This window comes from Oryzias latipes, chromosome 15, assembly GCF_053564925.1.
Source record: "Oryzias latipes strain Hd-rR chromosome 15, Olatipes_Hd-rR_3.1".
Taxonomy (NCBI): domain Eukaryota; kingdom Metazoa; phylum Chordata; class Actinopteri; order Beloniformes; family Adrianichthyidae; genus Oryzias; species Oryzias latipes.
This window is the reverse complement of record NC_136251.1, coordinates 16,074,895-16,095,227: the sequence shown is the minus strand read 5'-3', so window position 1 is coordinate 16,095,227 and position 20,333 is coordinate 16,074,895. Positions and strand designations below refer to the sequence as shown.

General features: G+C 36.9%; 1 protein-coding gene across 4 annotated transcripts in view; it reads left to right on the top strand.

The window, feature by feature from the left end:
• The window catches only part of atrnl1a (attractin-like 1a), a 287,490-nt gene that overhangs the window by 114,309 nt on the left and 152,848 nt on the right, over positions 1–20,333 (top strand). For all 4 annotated transcript variants that reach the window (XM_078931510.1, XM_078931509.1, XM_078931508.1 and 1 more), the window contains 2 exons: positions 3,836–3,929; positions 12,177–12,229. In XM_078931510.1, the coding sequence (XP_078787636.1) occupies positions 3,836–3,929; positions 12,177–12,229 (147 nt within the window). The remainder of the gene's footprint in view (positions 1–3,835; positions 3,930–12,176; positions 12,230–20,333) is intronic.

Sequence of the window (20,333 nt, the reverse complement as noted above, 5' to 3'; positions counted from 1 at the left end):
CTGACCTGACGGCCTTTAAGTAAGCGTAAATGCCCGGCAAGGTTTGAGTCAAACGGTTCAGGCTTCTGCGTCACTTGTTAGAAGTGCTTTATCCCCTGCAAGCGGATGCATCCGAATAAAGTGGACATAAATATTTGTCTGCAAGTAGATGTAACAGGAGTGGAGCAGGGAGCCTGTGGCCTAAGTGTAGTTTGTACGTAACGACTGCAAGCTTTTTTACAACAGCAATCTTAATTTTCAATATATGTGTCCTCCATCATGAGAAGAATACTATGAGAAAATGTTAAAAACACCAAAAAATATTCATTTAATTGGATTGGCTCTTTAACAGTTTTTGTAAGCAGGTACATCTTGTCATACAAGATTACATTAAACATTAAACCTGGCTTGAACCTGCATGTTCCGCTGTAGAACATCCCGCCTGTGCTGCAACTGTACTTTCTGTTGTTGGACCAGACTAAATGATGGGTAATTTTTGTTTTTTTAAGCTACCCAGTAGTTGTTTTTTCTTACTGGGTTCACTTCATATGTATTTATGTAGACTTTCTTTAACTTCTGTGCCTCTTTGTTAAGCTTTGCGGTTGTTTTTTTTTTTTTTTCCAAGTTAAATTCTGTTATTTTTGTATCTTTTTATCATTGTATTGTATTGGATTATGTGCCAACTGCAGACTATTTGGTTTGTATTTTATAGCATGTAGATGAAATTTAATTTGCTGTAATCTTTCTACCTCTGTCTACAGACATGTTGGTTCTACGGCAAATAGATAACATTTATTTTGGTTCTCCATGAAAATTTGTAATCTATTCATCAATGTGAGCATGATTTTTAATAATACAAGTGGAAAGTAAGTGCTTTAGGAACTTCACGTCTCAGCACATATTGGAGCTCATGCTGAGCTGGGAGTTGCTTCTGCTGGAAGCAGAGCTTTGCTTGTTAGATTGCAGTATTTTCGTGTTCATTTTAAGATCTGAAGGAAAAAGCCTGAAAACAGACCAGCTTTTGTGTATCTATGGAAAACAATATTAATATATATCATTATAATTTCTCAGCTAAATTGAATATTTCAAACAAGATGTTTCTCTGTTTAAAAAACCTTTAGACTTTTCTAAAATGAGCTTTTAACTCATCCAAAATGCAGCAGCTAAGGTTTTTGATAAAAATTGATTCTTGAAATCCTATTTTACAGATTTAGCTTCTCTTTATTGACTTCTAGTTAATAACACAATACATTTATCAATTCATTGAAAAGGGAAAATTCCATCTTATGTCATGGAACTCATAGTTTTCCAACAGAACACCTTGTTCTCGGTCAGAAAAAACATTCTTGCTCTTCTACCTTTAAAAAAAAAGCATGTACTAATCTTATATATTTATGATTTTTTTTTGTAATATAAGCTATTAAGGTTATGAACTGGCCAATCAGATGCCTCAATAAAATGATGTCATGCCTGCTGGCCCCCACACCAAAGCTTCAAAATATTTGATTGATAGATTCTCCCAAGCTTGCTTTCAAGTGGTTGGTGTGTGGCCTTCCAACAAGCTCTCTCTTGATTGGCAAGAGTGGTTGCCTTTGAAACAGTGACTCAGATTCAGACCACTTACTGCTTACTATCCACATCTGGCTCCTACATGGCGGCGTCCACATCACGAGAAAATGGCAACCGAATTGACTTCATTTCACTGTAGCAAGAAGTAAGCCTTTTCTAAGAGTGACATCACACTCACTCAGTCCAGTTCTCATAAACAATCAATGGACAGACATCAAGATGTTTCAGAGCTTGAATTTCTTTTTTAAGAAGCACCCATTCCCTACAAGAGCTAGTTTCATCTGTGAAAATTCAGCAGAATAAGACCTTGGTTGAAGAGGAACCTGATCAGTCTATTATTACATCATTACAAACATCAATATTGCATTATTTCAAATTCTTTCCACACACTTCCAAAGTCAAACATTTGAACAGAGATCAGAGTGATCTAGTAACTCCATTAATAAAATAACAAAACTTACCAAATTAATAAACAAAATATTATCCCATTTTCAATCCACTTGGTACAGTCCAAATTGGATTTGGATTGGATTTCCAGGTGGACTCCGTGGCTGCACTAGTGTGCATCCATTGCAGTGTTACCGGGAAGTTAGCCTCAACCACAGAGGAGTTAGAAAACAAAAATGCAAAAACAAATATAGTGATCAAGTGTGTGATCAAATGCCAAATCTTAATAAGTGGAGATAGAAGCCACTGCTTTAGAGTGATCCATGAAATAATGCTGTGCTTTTGTTTTTAACCCACAAACATTTAGTTCTAAGGCCAGATACAGTTTTGTGTAAAAATTTCAATTTGATACGTCACGAGCAAAAACACAAATTCCCTAGCTGGACATTAAATCCATTGAGTGCATTTTTTTTTATCAGCAGTTTTAAATTAAAACTAGTATTTTGCTCAAAGTGGGCCTACATCCTGCCTGTGCTGTTTTCTTAAAACATTCCAATTTTCCTTTATTATTTGTTTCCTTTCGCTGCTGTGAGCAGGAGGATTCATGTTTCTCCGGCTGCATCCAGCAACTACCCTTTTCAGTGTCCTCCTGATTCAATATTGTATGACCTGCAGGGTGACCCAAACCTGCGCCAACACACCTGTTATTTGTCAACCATCTTAAAACTCAAAGGCACTTTTTGTTATCAACCCTTACAGCTTAGTTGGTTTTCTATTTTCGCCACAGGTCAATCTAATTTCAGGTAATAGTGCTGTTACTGCACTTCCATTTAGTATGTCTTTTTTTTTTCTTTTCTTTTCTTTTTTTCCCCAACACCATCAATTTTTCCTGCTAGCGTGCGAGCAGCCTGCAGTCTTGCTTTTTTGGGTATTTGGTCTTAGAAATTTAAATCATTATTGGAAAATGATTGATTTGATTCTGTTATGTCTGATAAACTGTGTTGTATTTGAAAGTCCAAATCAGATGGAAGAAAATGCAGTAACCGTGGGTTCAGTTGGATAACCCTCTTTTGATGTTTTTACAAATTGTTTTATATTATAAGTTCTTATATTTAATTTTGCAGTTTGTGCCTTGAAAAATCCTCAATTTTTTTCGTATTAAAACCAATAAATGAGATGATTACCCATTATCATCATTCCTGCCTTTATAACTTATAACTTAATTTGAGACTTGTTTTTCTGTGCAACAGCGGTATGTTTAGCCTAAACTACCAGTTGGCTTCCCCCCCTTTTTTAGAATGCCTAAATGTCAACGAGTGGCTGCCTTTAATAGGGATTGTGTTTAACTTTAAAGATGGCAACATCAGAGTATTTTATAGAAGTGATTATTCTGCATATATTCTAGCTAAAAAGGGTGATGAAAATAAAACGTGGAGGGAAATTTTCCCACAGCAAAAGTTAAATAAAATAAGATTCTGGTCTTTTCCTCCGTTCCCTTTGTCTATGACGTCTCATCCATCTCCATCATTACTTTCTCAGCCCTTTTCCTTGTTTTTTCTCCTTCACGCACATATATATCTTCTTCCCTGTGCTCCTCCTGCTCTCTTATTTACATTCATTTTCTCAACAGAAGCTTTATTAAAAACACAGTTCAAGGCCTCGAGTGCATGTTTCACTTTTCGTTTTTTTTTTCCCTGCAGTGGCGGCAAATTAAGGTCTCGCTCAGTAAAGTATTTCTTATTTGCCCAAGTTGCTTTCAAGAAATATAGAAATGAAAATATCAAATCTTTGCACTGCCAGCAGATACTTATTATAATTTTCATTTAAAAAGGTTCAAGATTCTTTTACTCTGCCTGTCTGCCGTTATTTCTCCTCATCTTTGTTGTTTTTTTCTTTGCAGTTTGCAAGTGTAACAGTCATGCCAACGTGTGCCAAGCCAGCACGGGGAAGTGCTTTTGTACTACCAAAGGGGTCAAAGGAGACCAGTGTCAACTGTGAGTGCAGCATCATTTTACCACTGCTTTAAGAAACCCCATTCTTCATTACATTCTGGATTACATTAGAATCATGCATGTATGGTGTTTAAAGTTCGTGAACTTACTTCTAACTGTGGCAAATTTTGTTGCTGTAAGCCTTACTGAAAGGCTGTGTTATATCAATGTAGTGAGCAGGTGTCATGAGTAAAAAAAGAAATAAAAAGGACAAAGTTGAGGTAAATACTGGTTTAATACTATATTGTAATGTGCGTTCAAGAATGCGTACAGCGCAGGTTCTTGAATGCGCTTTTAGCATACAGTGCTCACACTGGACTGTCCCTACCTGGTTCCAGCGCATGTCCTCACAGTTAGAAAACGGTTTGTTTGTGCGAAATGTCAAAGCAGTGCAAATCTGGCTTATTTTGCCCCAGGCTTTGTCTTTCACAGCTCTATTCTGATAAATGAAAGACTTGGTGTTATATATGGTAAACCGCAGTTATTAATTTCACCTTCATCATCAATTTTCAAAACGGTGGCACTTCCGTGTATTGTAAAAGGACCCTATCCATACAACTTGTGAAGTGACTCATGAACGCAAACGTTTTTAACTAGGAAGCCCAAAACACGCATTTATGCGGGTATACATAGACTCCATTGGAAGTGTTTGCTTGAACATGCATTGCTGAGCCCGGCGTGAATGTAGCATTACACTAACAACAGAAGGAGGCTCAGTCTGACAGCAGAGATTGACAGAAATTCTTGGCGATTGTTGAAGTGGATTCACTATGACCGATAAATTCTGTGGCGTCGTATATTTTTACCAAAAAGGTTAGGAAACGGGGTGAAAAGTTTAGTTGTTATCTAACCCTGTTTTTTTGTGTGTACTTATTTTTTTTAAAGTAAAACAGAGTGGGTGTTCCCCTTTAGGATCTGCAAGCTCCCGTCTTTATCTTCTTTATGCCCTTTACACTGTTCCTGAACATTTGGAAGGAACATGAACTTTTAGATTATACATTTTCTGCAGGGCAATCAACACCTTTAGACATTCTGCAGAGACACATGCAACAGCCTTTGTATCAAAAATTAAAATAACTCATTATTGTAATAATATTGAATTCCCATCATACAGATAAGTAGGGAAGCTTAACCTTCATTCATTCATTCATTTTCTTTATTTATGCATGCTACCATTAGACCCAAAAGGAGGGATTTGTCGATTTAAATTCACAACACATACATTGGTTCTCATTTGAAGTAAGATAGCCTGCATTAAATTCATGTTTCTCTTAACATTTGGACATACTGAGGGTTTTCTTGTCAAGAAAACACATTTTTATCTATTAAGCGTGTCAATGTGTTACAATTATGAAAGACTGTCAACTCCATATGTCACAGCTTTCGCTCCTCTCAGAACTTTAATACTGTAATCATCTCATTTCACTGCACAGCCGTGTTTCTACAGAAGCCCGGGAAGGTCAATTTTGGCTGATGTATTAGTTTCTTTGTATTTTAGCTGTTCATCTGGCCGTTGTAAGCATTTCATGCCACCAACATTAGATCAGACCCATGCAGATGTTATAATGTATTTGTGCAGCTGGAGAAGTGACAGGATTGCATTTTAAAGCACCACACCATCTTTGCGCGCAGTTCTTCCTTTAGGGTTAGGAATAATTGTGACCCGCATATTCAACAGCAGAGAATATTTTGGGGCATAGATTTAGAAAACTCATCTCAAACAGCACCCTAAGGGGCAAATACTCACATAGGAGTGTGGAAGGACAATTGCCTGTCGCACGCTTTTTGTGTCATAAATGATCAAAATAGACGGTAATTCTGTATATTTTGGATTGTTTTCATTGAGAAGCACATGATCTGATTTTTTAGATCAGTAGTTAACTTTTTACACATTCATATGATATAACTGATTTGGTTCATGAACAAATTGCGAAACTTTCAGATTGAGGTAGACTGGCTTCAAGAATTCCCAGAAGTATCTGATCCTTCTGCCCTCAGCTTCAACCCCCACACTTGTGGTGACTTTGAAAAAAAAAGTGTTTAAGTAATCCCAGACCTTGTTTCTGCTCCTTATGTGAACACAGGTCAGTCTCAGGTCAGAGCAACCTGCAAGTCACCCAAACAGAACCTCAACATAAATTTGTGCTGTCAAATGTAATCTTAATACTCTGACTGTTCATGAAGGATGACATATTACACAAAACACATGAAAAACTGTGTGTAAATAGCATGTTAGGTAGAACCAATACATGTACTGTAGTTCTCCATCATTTTTAATAACCTAGCAAAACGTTTCACAATAAACTTGTTAAAATAAAAAGAAAAAACAAATTAGATTATGAAAATGAACAGATTGTCAGCTAATATGCTTTAACAAACATGTCATATTTTAAATTAAAAGGAGAATGATTACCATTTTTTGGATATCTTTAGGTATCACATCAATGAGCGTACATGTTTGTCTGACTGATCTTGCTCAATAAAGGGTTAACGTTGAATTAATCAGTGCTGTCAAAAACTGTCCAAGTTTTTTATTGTTTAAAAATCCAATCCAATAAAAACGTGTTTGGTGTTTTTAATAGGTTCTTGTGGAGGACACAATTAAGCTCAAAATAGCATTTCTGGGTATTTATTTAATCAAATTATTGAGAATCTGGAGTAGAAAAGAAAGCCGTTTGAGAAGGAGCTCATTTTTGACATAGAAAATACACTGTTTGGGCCAAGCTCTCTGCTCCACTCCACAACTGGGAGGGGGCGGGGTTGCTTCTTGCCAATGGTTCCATTCCACAACTCAGAGGCCAAAATCTAATGAATTCCTGCTCCTTTGCAGAAACTATGTCTTAGAAAATAACAGCAGTTTTATAATTATGCTTAAAACCAGCATGATCATACTTAAAAAAAAAACACTGGGAACGCTTTTACAATGGATTAAACGCTGATTGGAGTGGGTCCTCTATCCTTCTCTTCTCAGCTATTTCTGCTGCCTTGACGCAACTTTTGAGGAAACCCACAAAAGAACTTTAAAAATGCATTAAACATCAGAAACGACAAGGATGCATCTTCATTTATTACTCATGGCTGATCTAATTCAGGCACACACTGAAGCTCAGCAGAGATGAATTTGGATGCTGGTTGGATAGGATTACAAGGTCCGCCTCCTGCAGGTTGGATTTTGTTCTTACTTTTGTAACGATAAGGCAATAATTGACTTTTTTATAATCATCATTTTGGATCATAGGGCAAAATTTGGGTGACATCTTCCCAATGGCTACGTTTCTTTTTTTCTTTTTTTTTTTTCAATCAATCTTGTGCCCTTGTGAGGGCTTGATGATTTTTTAAAATAAATACTTAACATAACCAGAAATTCCGTTTGGGATGTTGAGCCACTTTATCTTGATTGGTTTTTCTTAACATTTTCCTGCAGCAGGGTTATTTAGTAGGTGTAATTAAATAAAAAGCCAACACTTAGCAATGGGAGGTTTATGAAAATAGTAGTTGGAAACAAATGACAGTAAAACTCAGGGCATGCAATATTGTAGAACGTTATGACAGTAAGTGTGAACATTACTCGGCTCCAGTTAAAAGAAAGTAAATGTTAAATTTAAACTGCCAACCTGGTGTCATGTTTGGTCTTTTTAATTAAACTGGCGGAGAAAACAACCCGACCCAAAGCTGAAACAACGCTCTGGCTTGTGTGTGTTTGGGTTTTCCAAATACTTTCCTTTTAGGGTTCTGTGCACCAGTTCATCCCATGTATTTACTCTAGCGTTCTTCCTTTTTCTGTCTGTCTAAAAATGTCCCTGTCAAAGCTGTTGGTTTTGCTTGAATCCCTCCCAAATGAAATGCCACGCAGGAGAACACCTGTTTGTCATTTTGATTCCAGATGCGAGCCTTCACTTCATGTTCATGGGTGAAACGGTGGGTGCTTTGATGTTGCAGGTGATGTCTGGGTTCTTTTGTGTGCTTTTGTGTGTGTTCGTTGTAAAGAAGAATCATGACAGTAACATAAAGACCCATAAATCAGTTTTTTGGTGTTTTTAACATGTTCTGTTTTCAGATGACGGAGGACATATTAAAAACCAAGCTCAAAATTGCATTTCTGAGTATTTCTTTTTTTGAAATTGTTGTGAATCAGGAGCAAATGACAAACTCAGTTTGAATCAAGAGCTTATTTGTGAAAAATACGTGGAAAATACGTTGGGTGGCCCTCCTCTGCTTAAACACAGCTCTCATCAACAAGGAGGGGAAGAGGGGCGGCGTCACACTTTTTTTGGGACTAAAAATTGCATGATCGTAATTAAAGATGATTGAAAATGCTTTTCAAAAGATGAAACAATAATCGGAGTAAGACTTTAACCCTTTCTTTCCTCTTTCTCTGTCCGTTCATGTGTCTTCAAATTTAAAATGATTCTTTATCAATCTAAACCTCAACTCTGTGTCAAAAGTCACTGTGTCAGAAGGTAACTTCTGCGGCATTTAGGGTTAACTTGAGGATGCCAACACATCTCTAAGTTTCTCATCAAACTCGCAGACCACCCTACATTTGTAGCAAAATCAGTCTACTTAAAAGTTGACACAACTCATTATTTGTAATATAATACAGAATGATAACATATCTGTTTAGCATTCTCTTTGTAAAAAGTAACTTTTTTTCTAATGTTCTCTTTATATCTGCACAAATTAAAAAAAAAAAATTGTGCTTGTTTTTTAAATTCACTTTTTTTTAAACCTGCTTAGAAGATCTTACATTCTTGCTTTGTAATGCTAATATCTATTCTTGCAATGATCAAGAACAACAAATTATAATTTTCCCTACAGGAATTTTAGGAATATTCAGATTCTGATTAGAGTGGGGGGAAAAAAAACATACATCAAATAAACTTAAAGTCAAATACATTAGACTACAGTGATATCTTAACATTGGAGCTGCATTGGCAATAACTTTAAAGCAGTTTAGGTGATTTGCACTTAGTACATCATCCTGGGTTAATATCCACTTAATTCCACTTTTCCTTTGTTTTGGTAAATGACACATTTGTCAATGTTTTTTGTTTACATTTTAATATTAATTTCCTCCTACTGATTAACTAATGATGTTGAAATCTGCTTTATCTGATCTCAGCAGAGAGGAACTCATGTTGATTTACCACATAGAAAAGAAAAGAAAGGACCATGAGGACACTTCCTTATTTTACTTGTTTATCTTTTCTCAGGATTACAGAATCAGAAAGCAGAGCAGGGCACCTTTTACTACTAAGGGAATTTATGAGACTTTTCTTTTGTAGCTGTTTAGTGATGAGGCAGTCCACTCTCACTCTGCCCTTACCCCCCACCCCATTAAGGCCCCTGTAAGCAGCTTAAGTGTGTGTCATGTCACTGTAAGACCTCTGTAGTGTTGGCTTAAGTGCCCCCCCCCCCCCCCCCAAAGGATAGTAAATGCCTTGCTGTTGTTTTAGTTTCTTCATTGTGATTTTAGAATATTTGATCTAGAAAAAAACCTATACATTTATAAAATTATAAAAAGAAAAGTGTAAAAATCTGGACTATGTAACTCTTCCCGCCTTGGCTTCCTGGAGTCTGCAGGCTTGAGGAATCCCATAGACTTCTGTGGAAAAATAAACAGCTATTACTCAGTCATTCCATCAGATTGAATCGCCGTTCTTGCTCTAATAGCTTGTTTAGACATGTTCTTGCTAATACATAATTTTTCTTTGTTGGGAGTTACTCAAGTTTTAAATTGACCAATCGGATGCCACCGTTCAAAACATTTGACAGATTCCCCTGAGCCTGCTTTCAGTGGTAGGGCTGTGGACTTCTAACAAGCTCACTTCTGATTGACTGGTTGCCATAGAAATCCTGACTCAGACCGACCAATCACTGCTTACTGATGTTGTCTGGCTTCAACATGACAGCATCCATATCGCGAAAAAAATGGCGACATATTGACTAAATTCGTTTGGACCTGAAAGTAAGCCATTTTCTAAGGGTGATGTCACACTCACTCAGTCCAGATCTCTTGTACAGTCATTGGGTTCACTAGTGTGCTGTGACAGATGGTTAGGTGTGGTGGGAAATGATTCAGTTTCATCTGATTGGTCTAATAAAACATTTACCATAGTCAGAAAATCAGCTCAAACTATTTTGGAGCCTGAAGTGAGAATCTGATACAAATCCTCTGAAACACGTGACCCTGCACAGAACTAAGTGGGAATGGAAGAAAAGAAGAAATGTTTGTAAACCCATATTTTCCAATTAGTCTGTGCAACATTCACACAATCCTAATTCAGAATAATTCTTTGTAGAAATTGTTGCAGCTTTGCAAATACTCCATCACTTGTGGCTGCAGCTCAGTAACCCTAACTAATTGATACTCTAGTTTTCTAGAAAGCTTTTTAACATTTAGTGAAATTTTACAGTTAAATGAAATTAAACAAAACCTATATGTTTGGTATTTTGTCACTAATCTGTTCATCTTGAGTTATAATCATTGTTTTTGAAATTGTTTTTTTGTGAAAAAAGCTTAGCAAAAATTGTATTTTTTATCTCAGAGATAAAAAACTAAATAACTAAACATAAAATCGTTTCTCTTATTTGGTGTTGTTTTATTTATTTATTTTTACTTTGAATTCAATACACTTTTGGACTACAGTAAATCAGGACTATAAGACTTCCACTAAGTCCCCTTTATCCAATTAAACTTTCTTTTTTTTTATGTGATCATAAATGCCATCATGTGACATTCTGAATATTGTCCAAAAAGGTTTATCACTGCTGGTGTTGTCTCTCTGCCAGATCCAAAAAGGGAAGAGGATGATTTTGCCAAGGAAAAAAAAAAGTTCTTGGATGTGAGAGGGCAAACAGTTTTCTGCATCTGCTTTTGGGCTTGCACCGCCTATGGTTTGTAGTACAAGTCAGAGGAGAGCTCATGCAGGCTGCCCTTTGATCAGAATCTATGTCAAAAAACCCGTTCTTGGTAATCTAAAACTGCTACCAGATTTGACACCAGCACCGCCTATGCACACAAAAGCTTGTCGAAAAAAAAAAAAAGATTTGCTGTCTTTAGCACATATTTTTTTAAACAGAAAATTAAACAAAGAGCAGGAGGTAAAGAAAATTGTTAAAGCTAGGTTTAAAATAGTTATAAAAAAATCCAAAAGTTATTTGCCAAAAAATACACAATTAGTTATTCAGATTTCTGTGTTGATTTGCCTGAAAATATTTTTTGTGTTTTTTCAGGCAACAAAGCAGCTTTTGATTTCATTCATAATTCATAATTCTGCTCACAGTTTAATGAAGTTATAAATAAAAAATAGTTATATGAACATAGTTTTTTCTTTAAAAAATTTAAATTCTGTTTTTGCATGAAAATATGACAAAAAAAACGTGATATTTCTTCGAATCAGAAGAATCAAAATGGCAAGATGAATTTTGAGCTTGTGGACAAAAACTGAAATCATTTAGTAGTTTGGTAGCGATGCTTAGCTTTAACTCAGATATGTTTTCATCCAGCAGAGCATCTCAGCTATGATTTAGTTCATGGTTTCCCCATCTGATCACACACGATTGCCTGGAAGTGTTTCGGAAAAAAGAAAATAGAAACAAAAAAGCAACTTTCGTAAAATCTCTGAAGATGTTTAAAAAAGTTGATAATTGAAGTGTCGGTGAAAAAAGTAAATTGTTTCAATATCCAAGGCAAGTATTTTCAGAATAAAATATAAATTGGATTAACTCTAGTCTGGCAAAATAGTTGTTTTTAAGATTACTGATTAACAGCAATCCAGCTGAGAGATTTGAAGTCTTACACTGTCTTTGGTGTATTTAATTAATTAATTTATTTTTTAATCACTAACACTCAGATATCAAATTCTTCTTTTAGAGCAGCTGGGGAACATATTTAAAAGTTTTATTTCCATAATTCAGTTCCACAGGGAATGCTCATGTACATCCAACAGCATCTTTAGGCCAGAGCCTTCCTCATTAACATCATAATTATGTGGGTGTCTGTGCCTTTATGGGAGAAGAAATTGAAACTGCTATGGCTGGACAGAACTGTCGAGGGAAATCACCTCCCAAACAGCTCAGGGAATTTATACGTGCAACAGAGACTCATCAGATACACGCTCGCACACAGTCACTCACACTTTGGTAAAACAGATGTGAAGACCCCGCTACTGCTGCATGTTAAATTAACTATTTTTCTCTCTTGTTCTTCTTCCTCTCCCCACCTGTCTCCCTGTTCTGGTGCTGCAGATGTGACTCAGAAAACCGTTACCTTGGTAACCCCCTCAGAGGAACATGTTATTGTAAGTATTCTGCCACAGGTACACCTGGGTCTCAGTTACCTTCCTAACCTGCCTGCAATGATTGTGAACACTGTCAGCATGTGAGCACTTTATTTCCAACTCTAATCCTTGCTGTCAGGCGTCACTGACCAGAATAATGTTACTGTCGCTTTAAATGTAACTACCCAAAACCCAAGAGCGATTAAAATGTCGGCCTTTTGACGATTTTTCCACCTTTTTTTCAAAGATGAGAATATAAAAAAAAATGTTTTTTTTAATCATTACAAATTTTTAATTTTTTTATTTCTGTCAAAAAACTGCCTTCAGGGTTCTTTTTTTTCTGGAAACTGCCCAGTCCATCCACAGATTCTGGGCTACTGAGCTGCTTCTCTGAGGCAATTGAGGTCAAAGGATGATGAATAGTAAGATAAAGTAGCAGTTGTGAGTAATTGTGTATTGAAAGGGGCTTCAGATCTTCTCAACTTAAAAAGTGACCAAAGGAGCTTATTAGGCCTGCTCTAGGTGGCGCTCTCCCCTACTCTGTGTGTTGGTAGACCTGACTGTGGACATTTAGTTCTCTTCCAACTCCCTGGTGTGGTGAGCTCAGGACCCTCTGTACACTGTTGATGAATGGCCTATACCATCTTATTTAAACAAACGTTTATGCAGGCACTGACCCAGCACACGTCTGTTTAGAATCTGTTAGGGACGCTTCATTTTTTGAGGGGTTATTGTTCCTTGTTTAGCTCTGGGACACGTTTAACCCCTTCTTTGCTCTTAGTTCTCTGATTCATGTTATGGTACAACTGCACGTTGGGTTGGTTAGTGCTCTGGCTGAGACCTTTCTGTCTGGAGTTTGCATGTTCTCCATGTGCATGCATGGGTTTTCTCTGGGCACTCCGGCTTCCTCCAATAGTCCAAAAACATGCTTCATAGGTTCATTGTTTACACTAAATTGCCCCTAGGTGTCATTGTGTGTGAGTGTGTGAATCTGCAACAGACTGGCGACTCAAAAGTAGCTGGGTTGGCTCCAGTGACTCCGTTATCCCAAAATCGGCTTCTTTTCCATTCCAGAAACACATTTATTTTGGCTCAACAGCTGCCCACTTGTTTCTTTTTGTTTAAGAAGCACCTGACTAAACTTGGACAAAAGAAGAGTGCTGAATAAATATGTTTTGATTATTTAATTGTTGATCTAAGAGATTTCCAGGGTGAACTCTTATCTGCGTCACAAAAAAAAAGAAAAAAAAGATCTGGTACTCTGTTGGAAGGCCTGTTACATTACATCAACATTTAAACCAGTTTTGCTCAGTGGTTGGCCTCAATGTTAAAGGTCAACATTACTTCATCACTATTAGTTGCTGATTCAGGGTGATCACATCAAATCACACCTATTTGTAAATACACAAATGACTCACACATAATCTATGCATCACATACAAAGTGCTGCTCATCTTCTATTTGGCATCTTCGTTTGAGTCTCATTGTTGTTAAATCTGGTCCTCGCCCACAAAATCAAAATCTGAAATTTTAATAAAGCCCATGAGCTTCAAAGAAGGCCTGTGAAGGTCACATTGACTTATGCACACAGGTGAAAAAAAGAAAGGTTTCTTGCAAGATTAAATTGGATATGTATTTGAATAAAGATGGTTGTGCCAAGGCATGACTCAATTCAAAAACAAATGCAGCCAGTTGTTAGGGAGGAAAAGTAGTAAAATAAGGCATATAGTGAATACATATATATATATATATATATATATGTATATGTGTATATATGTGTGTAAATATATGTGTATATATATGCTCAGGTGTTCTTTAAAATTCACAAAAGTTAGACATTAACAAGAAGCTTTTTTTAGTTATTTTGAAAAAAAAGAAAACTTTGGACAGATCCTGAACATCTGGTAGTGAAATAAATATAAACTTCCTGTCATTATTGTATCCGAAACTACAAAAAATACAAACAAAAATGTATGTTGAGTATGTGCAATGTAGCATAACATTAAATAGAAATAAGGCGATTATTTACCTCCTGCACATTCCATGAAGTACATTCCATCGTTGCATTTCAGACGGGCACATTTGAAGCCTCCAAATTTATTTTCGCTTTATGTATTTTATAGCTCAAATAGAAAAAAAAATTGTAAAAGTGTGCTAAAAAATAGTTGGTTAAAGTTAAAACCTAAACAAAACAAAACAAAGTTGAAGTATTTTCTTCCCTCTGTGATTTGTATACATTTTTTCCAATGTCGTCGGGATTCGCTCTGACTTACCTCATTTGCAGCAAATTGCTGGTTTCTCTTCTCAGAGGGCAGATGGAGGAGAAAGACTACAGACAAAACAGATGTTAGGTGACATGCAAGAATGCACATTCCGTCAAACACATGCACACAAGTGGAAGAAGGGTTCTACTAGCCATAAATTACTGTCATCATGTCTAATACTATAAGACGCTGGTAGGGAAAGTACTGTCAATGGCAATAATTGTGTGGTTAGGAGTGATGCAACAAGGAGTATTTAACTCAAGAGTCATGGCAAATTCCTCAACAGTCAAAATGTCTTTACATCAAAGTATAGCTTACATTTTGTTAAAGTACTGTTTGTATTTTTGTATTAGTAATGTCATAATAGGTCAAACAGATACGATAACATTTTTTTACAATCAGAAACGGTGCTAGACCATTTTATATTGTGGGTGGGGGTTGGGGGGGGGGTAAGAATACTTTGGAAAGGTGGCAAATGAGAGAGTTGAAAGCCATTACAATAAAAGGATCAAAAATACATACCGGTATTTAAAACAGTTATATTATTCTTTTTAATATTTCCGCAGCACTTCTTTTAGCTGATTTGCTAATTTGCATTTTTTTAACATCATTTTCTTCCATTTAGGTTTTTTATTCCAAAAAGGGCCCAAGATCAGCAAATGTTTTAGATTTTCACTTTTATGCTCAAAATTGGCCCATTTTATATGTGATTCATGCTATAGGCTACCAACACGAAAGCCAAACATTTTCAAGTATAGTCTTTCTTCTCAATTGCTACAGATTTAGTTGGCATCAGCAGGTTCCATTGTGAATTGTGTTTGCCAACAGTGCTCTCTGGAAGTATTCCTGTACCCATTTAGCATTGTCATTGATACAGTCATGCAGATTAATGATGCAGTGAATAAGCAAATTTGCATCTAAATCCTCAAAACCACAGTCAATGATAGTCTCTAACTTTTTCTTGTACTTCCATCAATTTCTTCAGTTTCCTAAAAACTTGTAAGAATGTTGTGTTCTGTACATGATGAGATAGGCAGAATTTTTGCAATTTGACAACAGCTAATCCCTTACTCCCCTGTTGATACGTACGGGTGCTGTGGCTATTTGGGTTGTAGAGAAAACCGGCTGCATCTTCAGAGGAGCGCAGGTGCTGAAGATGCAGCCCCTTAAGATGTATTTCCATTGTGGGCCACAAGAAAACATACAGTTGCGGCACATGTGTTAATTGTGAAGTATTTGTAAAGATAATGTAAGGTGCATACACTCATGAATAAAGGGTCCTTACGCAGTACTGTAGACATTAGTAATGTTCCCATTAGTGATGACTCGTGACTAATCGCCGCCAAATAGAGGGTGGTAAATTTCAAATAACTTCATTTTTAAGGAAAACTGGGTCTTTGAAAGGTGGTTGCGCAACGCCCAGAGACAGTTCTTATCCACTCCTGAGGGCAGTTGTGAATAACTTGCTTTTCATTCTTTTACTGACTGAAGATCCGCTGCTTCTGTGCTGCTTCTTTTCATGGCTATTAAACAACCTGAATTCATTAATTTATCAAGGTGCGCTCTCATCTGAAACTTTAAAAACATTTCTGTTTTTAAGCTTTTTGTTTTCCCTTCCCACCTATTTAATATCTTTAGCAAATTATTTGAATTAAAAAAAAAAAGGCTTTTTACAGGAAGTCATCATGATAAAGTTTTGGCCATTTTGACATAAGGCCCACATACTTGAGACTTGATGACACTAGATGGCATTGGTGAGAAACCCTTGCTGGTAAATATGAAATGCCTCATATTATGTTGGTTTGTGCAGCCAGAGGCGCATGAAGATAAAGGGCTGTTAGTCTGTAGATACAGTTCCGTGCTCCTGATATCTCCATGACGGCGACTAAAGTGCCGTGAAATTTCACATGCATTTGACTCCATTATGCTCTGTCATTAATGTGACATTAGAGGTTAGCTCTGTTTGAGTAAGAGTGAGCACGCTCAAATGAGTCCATGTGTGAGCACATAGTGCCTCTTCACCATGCAGTCTGCAATTGCACACACACACACACACACACACACACACACACACACACCCACACACACACACACACACACCCACACACACACAATGTGTGTGAACTGATGTTAAAAAGATTCCCATTTCCTTGTGCGTTGACAACAAAGTCATAATTGTGGCAGAGATCCATAATAACGCTTAAAGTCACTGAACTAAAATACTGATAAGAACAATATTGTCTAGTGTAAATGAGAGGAGAGGTTTCAGTAGGGGGTTAGCGCCTGTAACTTTCTGAAGACATTGTCAACACCTGTTACTTTTTTACAAGTTTATTAGATGTATAAAAAAGTAAAAAGTAACAGCAAGCTTGTTGTGCTAAATACTGACTGAATCATTTTTTGCAAAGTAGCCATAACTGCAGCTTATAGCAGCTCTGTTTTTTGTGAGTTTCATTGACTAAGATAGAGTGCACGCACCATGAAACAGGGCAGGTGCTAGCCAGATACAGGTAAATCATCAAAAGTAAGCAAACAGATTACAGACGGTACGACTCCAGCTGTTCCTATGAAGCAAATCGAATGTGATGTTTCAAGCCAAGGCCTTATCAGTTCTATGGGTGGGGCCATCTATTCAACATGTTTACTAATAGTTCTTTTTAGAATGTATCTTATAAGATCTCTTAATGGCTGGATGGCTCAGTTGGCTGCATGTAGAACTAGCGCATGGGAAACCAGGATTTGTTTCCCAGGGAGGCTGATGAGCTTCATCCAATGCTGATGTTTGGGCAAAGACTTTTGGCGCTACTGCCAAACTGTGAAGCCCCAAGTCTAGGTCCTCGTGTGCCAGTCCCCAGCCTGGATAAAATACTGGGTTGTGTCAGGAAGGGCATTTGGCGTAGAACTCTCTTCCAAATCACATGTGTATTAGTGAAAGCTGATTGGCTGTGGGGACTTCTGATGGAATATACTGAGAGGTGAACGACATTTAATAACATTTCGTAAAAATTACAATGATTGAATCCTCCAGAGTCGTCAGATGTGTCTAGAGCGTCCAAATCATATGAACACTTTAAAGGGCATTTGTATCGATTTAATGATGTGCTGACTGTCAAAGTGGGCGTTTCAAACTAATGTATATACCAAGAGTAGTTTTGTTTAATGTGTTTGTTTGCATTCACACCATTTTTTTCCTGCCCATATGTCTTTCAAGACTATGACAGCACTTTCAAACAAAAGGTGTGATATCTCTCTTTACTCCAAAAGTCATCTCATCAAATAATCAATTAATTTCATGTCTCTGTCTGCTGGTACAAATTCCCCACAGTTTTTGTTATGAGGGAGACAGGAGTGGTAAATAGTTGGACAAGCTAAGATATATTAAAGAACTTTTGCAAGAGAACCTGGCTATGGTCAATGTCCGGCACCGGAAGTCCTCGATCGGAACCAGAAGTCCCACCACAACGCTCAAAAACGTTTTTTTGAGCAAACCTTTCAAAAGTTCATGTTAATCTAAATAAATAACATCTTCCCATTGGTACCAAAATACAATTAAGCTAGTAGATTAAAAACCATAAAGTAAGCATTAATAAACAACAGTGTATTTGGTTACGATGATATATTTTTACTTTGAGAGGAAGACAGGTATTAGGATTTTATACCCACAGTTCTACTTCAGCAGCATGATCAACTAGGGGATAATTACCAAAGAGGCGCCTGTATTTATCCTCTTCAATAAGTTTTTTTTTTTTTTCCTGCCAAAGATAATAAAACAAACAGCAGGAGAAGAGACTGCTACAAAATACTCTGTAGCAGGGATGTTTAGATGGAAGCCTGAGGGCTAGGGATCTCTGATTGGCCCTGAGCACAATCACCTAAAGCAATAAAATAAACATTTTAATCTGTCTAAAAAAAATGAAAAACGTGTAGTACTACTGGATAAAGTGCATGAATTCTATGGGATGGTTTTTCTGCCTTTGCAGTTTAACAAAAACAATAATTGAAGCCGTAAGTGGGGTTGTATGCTCTGCAGGTGCTACCTGCTGTATGGCTGGACTTCACTGGCTGAGAAGCTGCTCGCCCTTTCGCCAGCATTCTTTACACCTAGTCTGTTGCCACCTAGGTTTGTGTAAAATATGGTGAGTTTTTGAGTCTGTGGCGGGGGCCACATTTCCCCTTTAAAGGTGCAGGAAGGAAGAAGAATTGTGTGAACAATATGGTCATTGCAGTCCAGGACTGTTGCGGGCCAAAATGAAAAAAAACCTTTTCTGCCTGAAGCAGCACCAACATGGTCCAATTATTAAACAAGATTTTATAGTTTGTTTTAACATTCTAAAGTAAAAGTGACCCTCTTGTCAACTGAATCGTCATAAGTTATTTGACATAAGTTGTGAATATTATATTCGTAGCCAAACGTACAGGACAGGCAGAGGGCCATAAAAGTCAGGATAATAACAATATTTTCTTTGCAGTAGAGAATCAATTGTGTTGTTAAACTAAAAACAAGAGACATTAGTTGTACATAATAAGTAGAAAAGAAGAAAAGAAAAAATCGAATTTGTTATAAAAATTGATCTCAGTATCCACCTCTTGAAATCAGCTTTCTAATAATTTCTAAGGAAAAAGCAGAGGGAGCGACGCTTCGGTTCAGTTATTGCTGTCATGTCGAACCGTGAGTCAATTGATGAAAAGCAACTTTGCTGTTTAATGAGTTTGCCCCCAGTCGCGCTCGTATTTATAGGCAGGCATCACCGGGACGACAATTTAATGAACCACTGTCATATTTCATCAAAGCTCGCTACAAGGGACGTCTCATTAGGAGCGGCCACAGAGAGTCCCGGCACTTCTTTTGTTCGGACCAGCAGTCAGCTGAACTGCGAGCTAACACCAGACACTTCGCTGTCACTAGCTTTGGCTTCCCTCAGGCCTCTTAGGAAGCTCAGTCAAGCTGAATTAAAGTGTATTTACTGACAGCCTCATATAACAGCAATTAAAAGACAATTAGAGACAAACACTCAAGGAACCATAAACTGATGTCACTGAGAGATTTGAGAAAGGTTGTTTTAGGATGTCCTCGGCTCTCCTATACATACATAGATTGATTATTTCAGTAGTAAGGCAAAATACAATGGTTACTTGGACTATTTTAGAGTAGTCAAACCTTTTTTGCTTTGATTTTCATGATCATTATCAGTTTTGTTTTGGGGCATTGTGAGACATGTTTGATGTCACAGCTGGCTCATCTGAGGCTTTATTAGATTGCATGCAGTATAATCATTCCTATTTTCAATTCCATCTGGGCCAATGACATGTGCACTTTCAGGTTTAAACATGTCCATAAACATTACTCCACTTCTCCATTTCGATTTTACTATTTGATGGCAAAAGCAACTTTTGATGCCTCAAGGAGGGTTGTTTTTTTCCCCCCAAAAAACATTTACAGCTCCAAAAGAACCATGAAACCTTAAAATATTAGGAATCAAAGGTTTATCTAACTAAATTTGACTTTTTAGCCAAGAAAATGGTAAAAGCGGGTTAACATTGTCATTTTTAATGTTAATCCTGATGGACTTAATATAAAATTTTTCTTACAAAAAAACTTAATCAATGGTTTTGCCCTTTTCGTTTGTCCAATGAGAGAAAAATATATTGGCACACTAGCGTTTATTACTGTAACTTTTTAAGACCCTCTCCGATGAAAACAGTGTTTTTGGTGTTTTTAACGTGTTCTTAACATTTTTCTGATGATGGAGGACAAATACGATATATAAGAACATTCATCTTAAAATTGCATTTCTGAGTATTTCTTTATTCAAATTGATGTGAGTCAGGAGCAGATGAAACTGTGCTGTTTTAGATGTAGA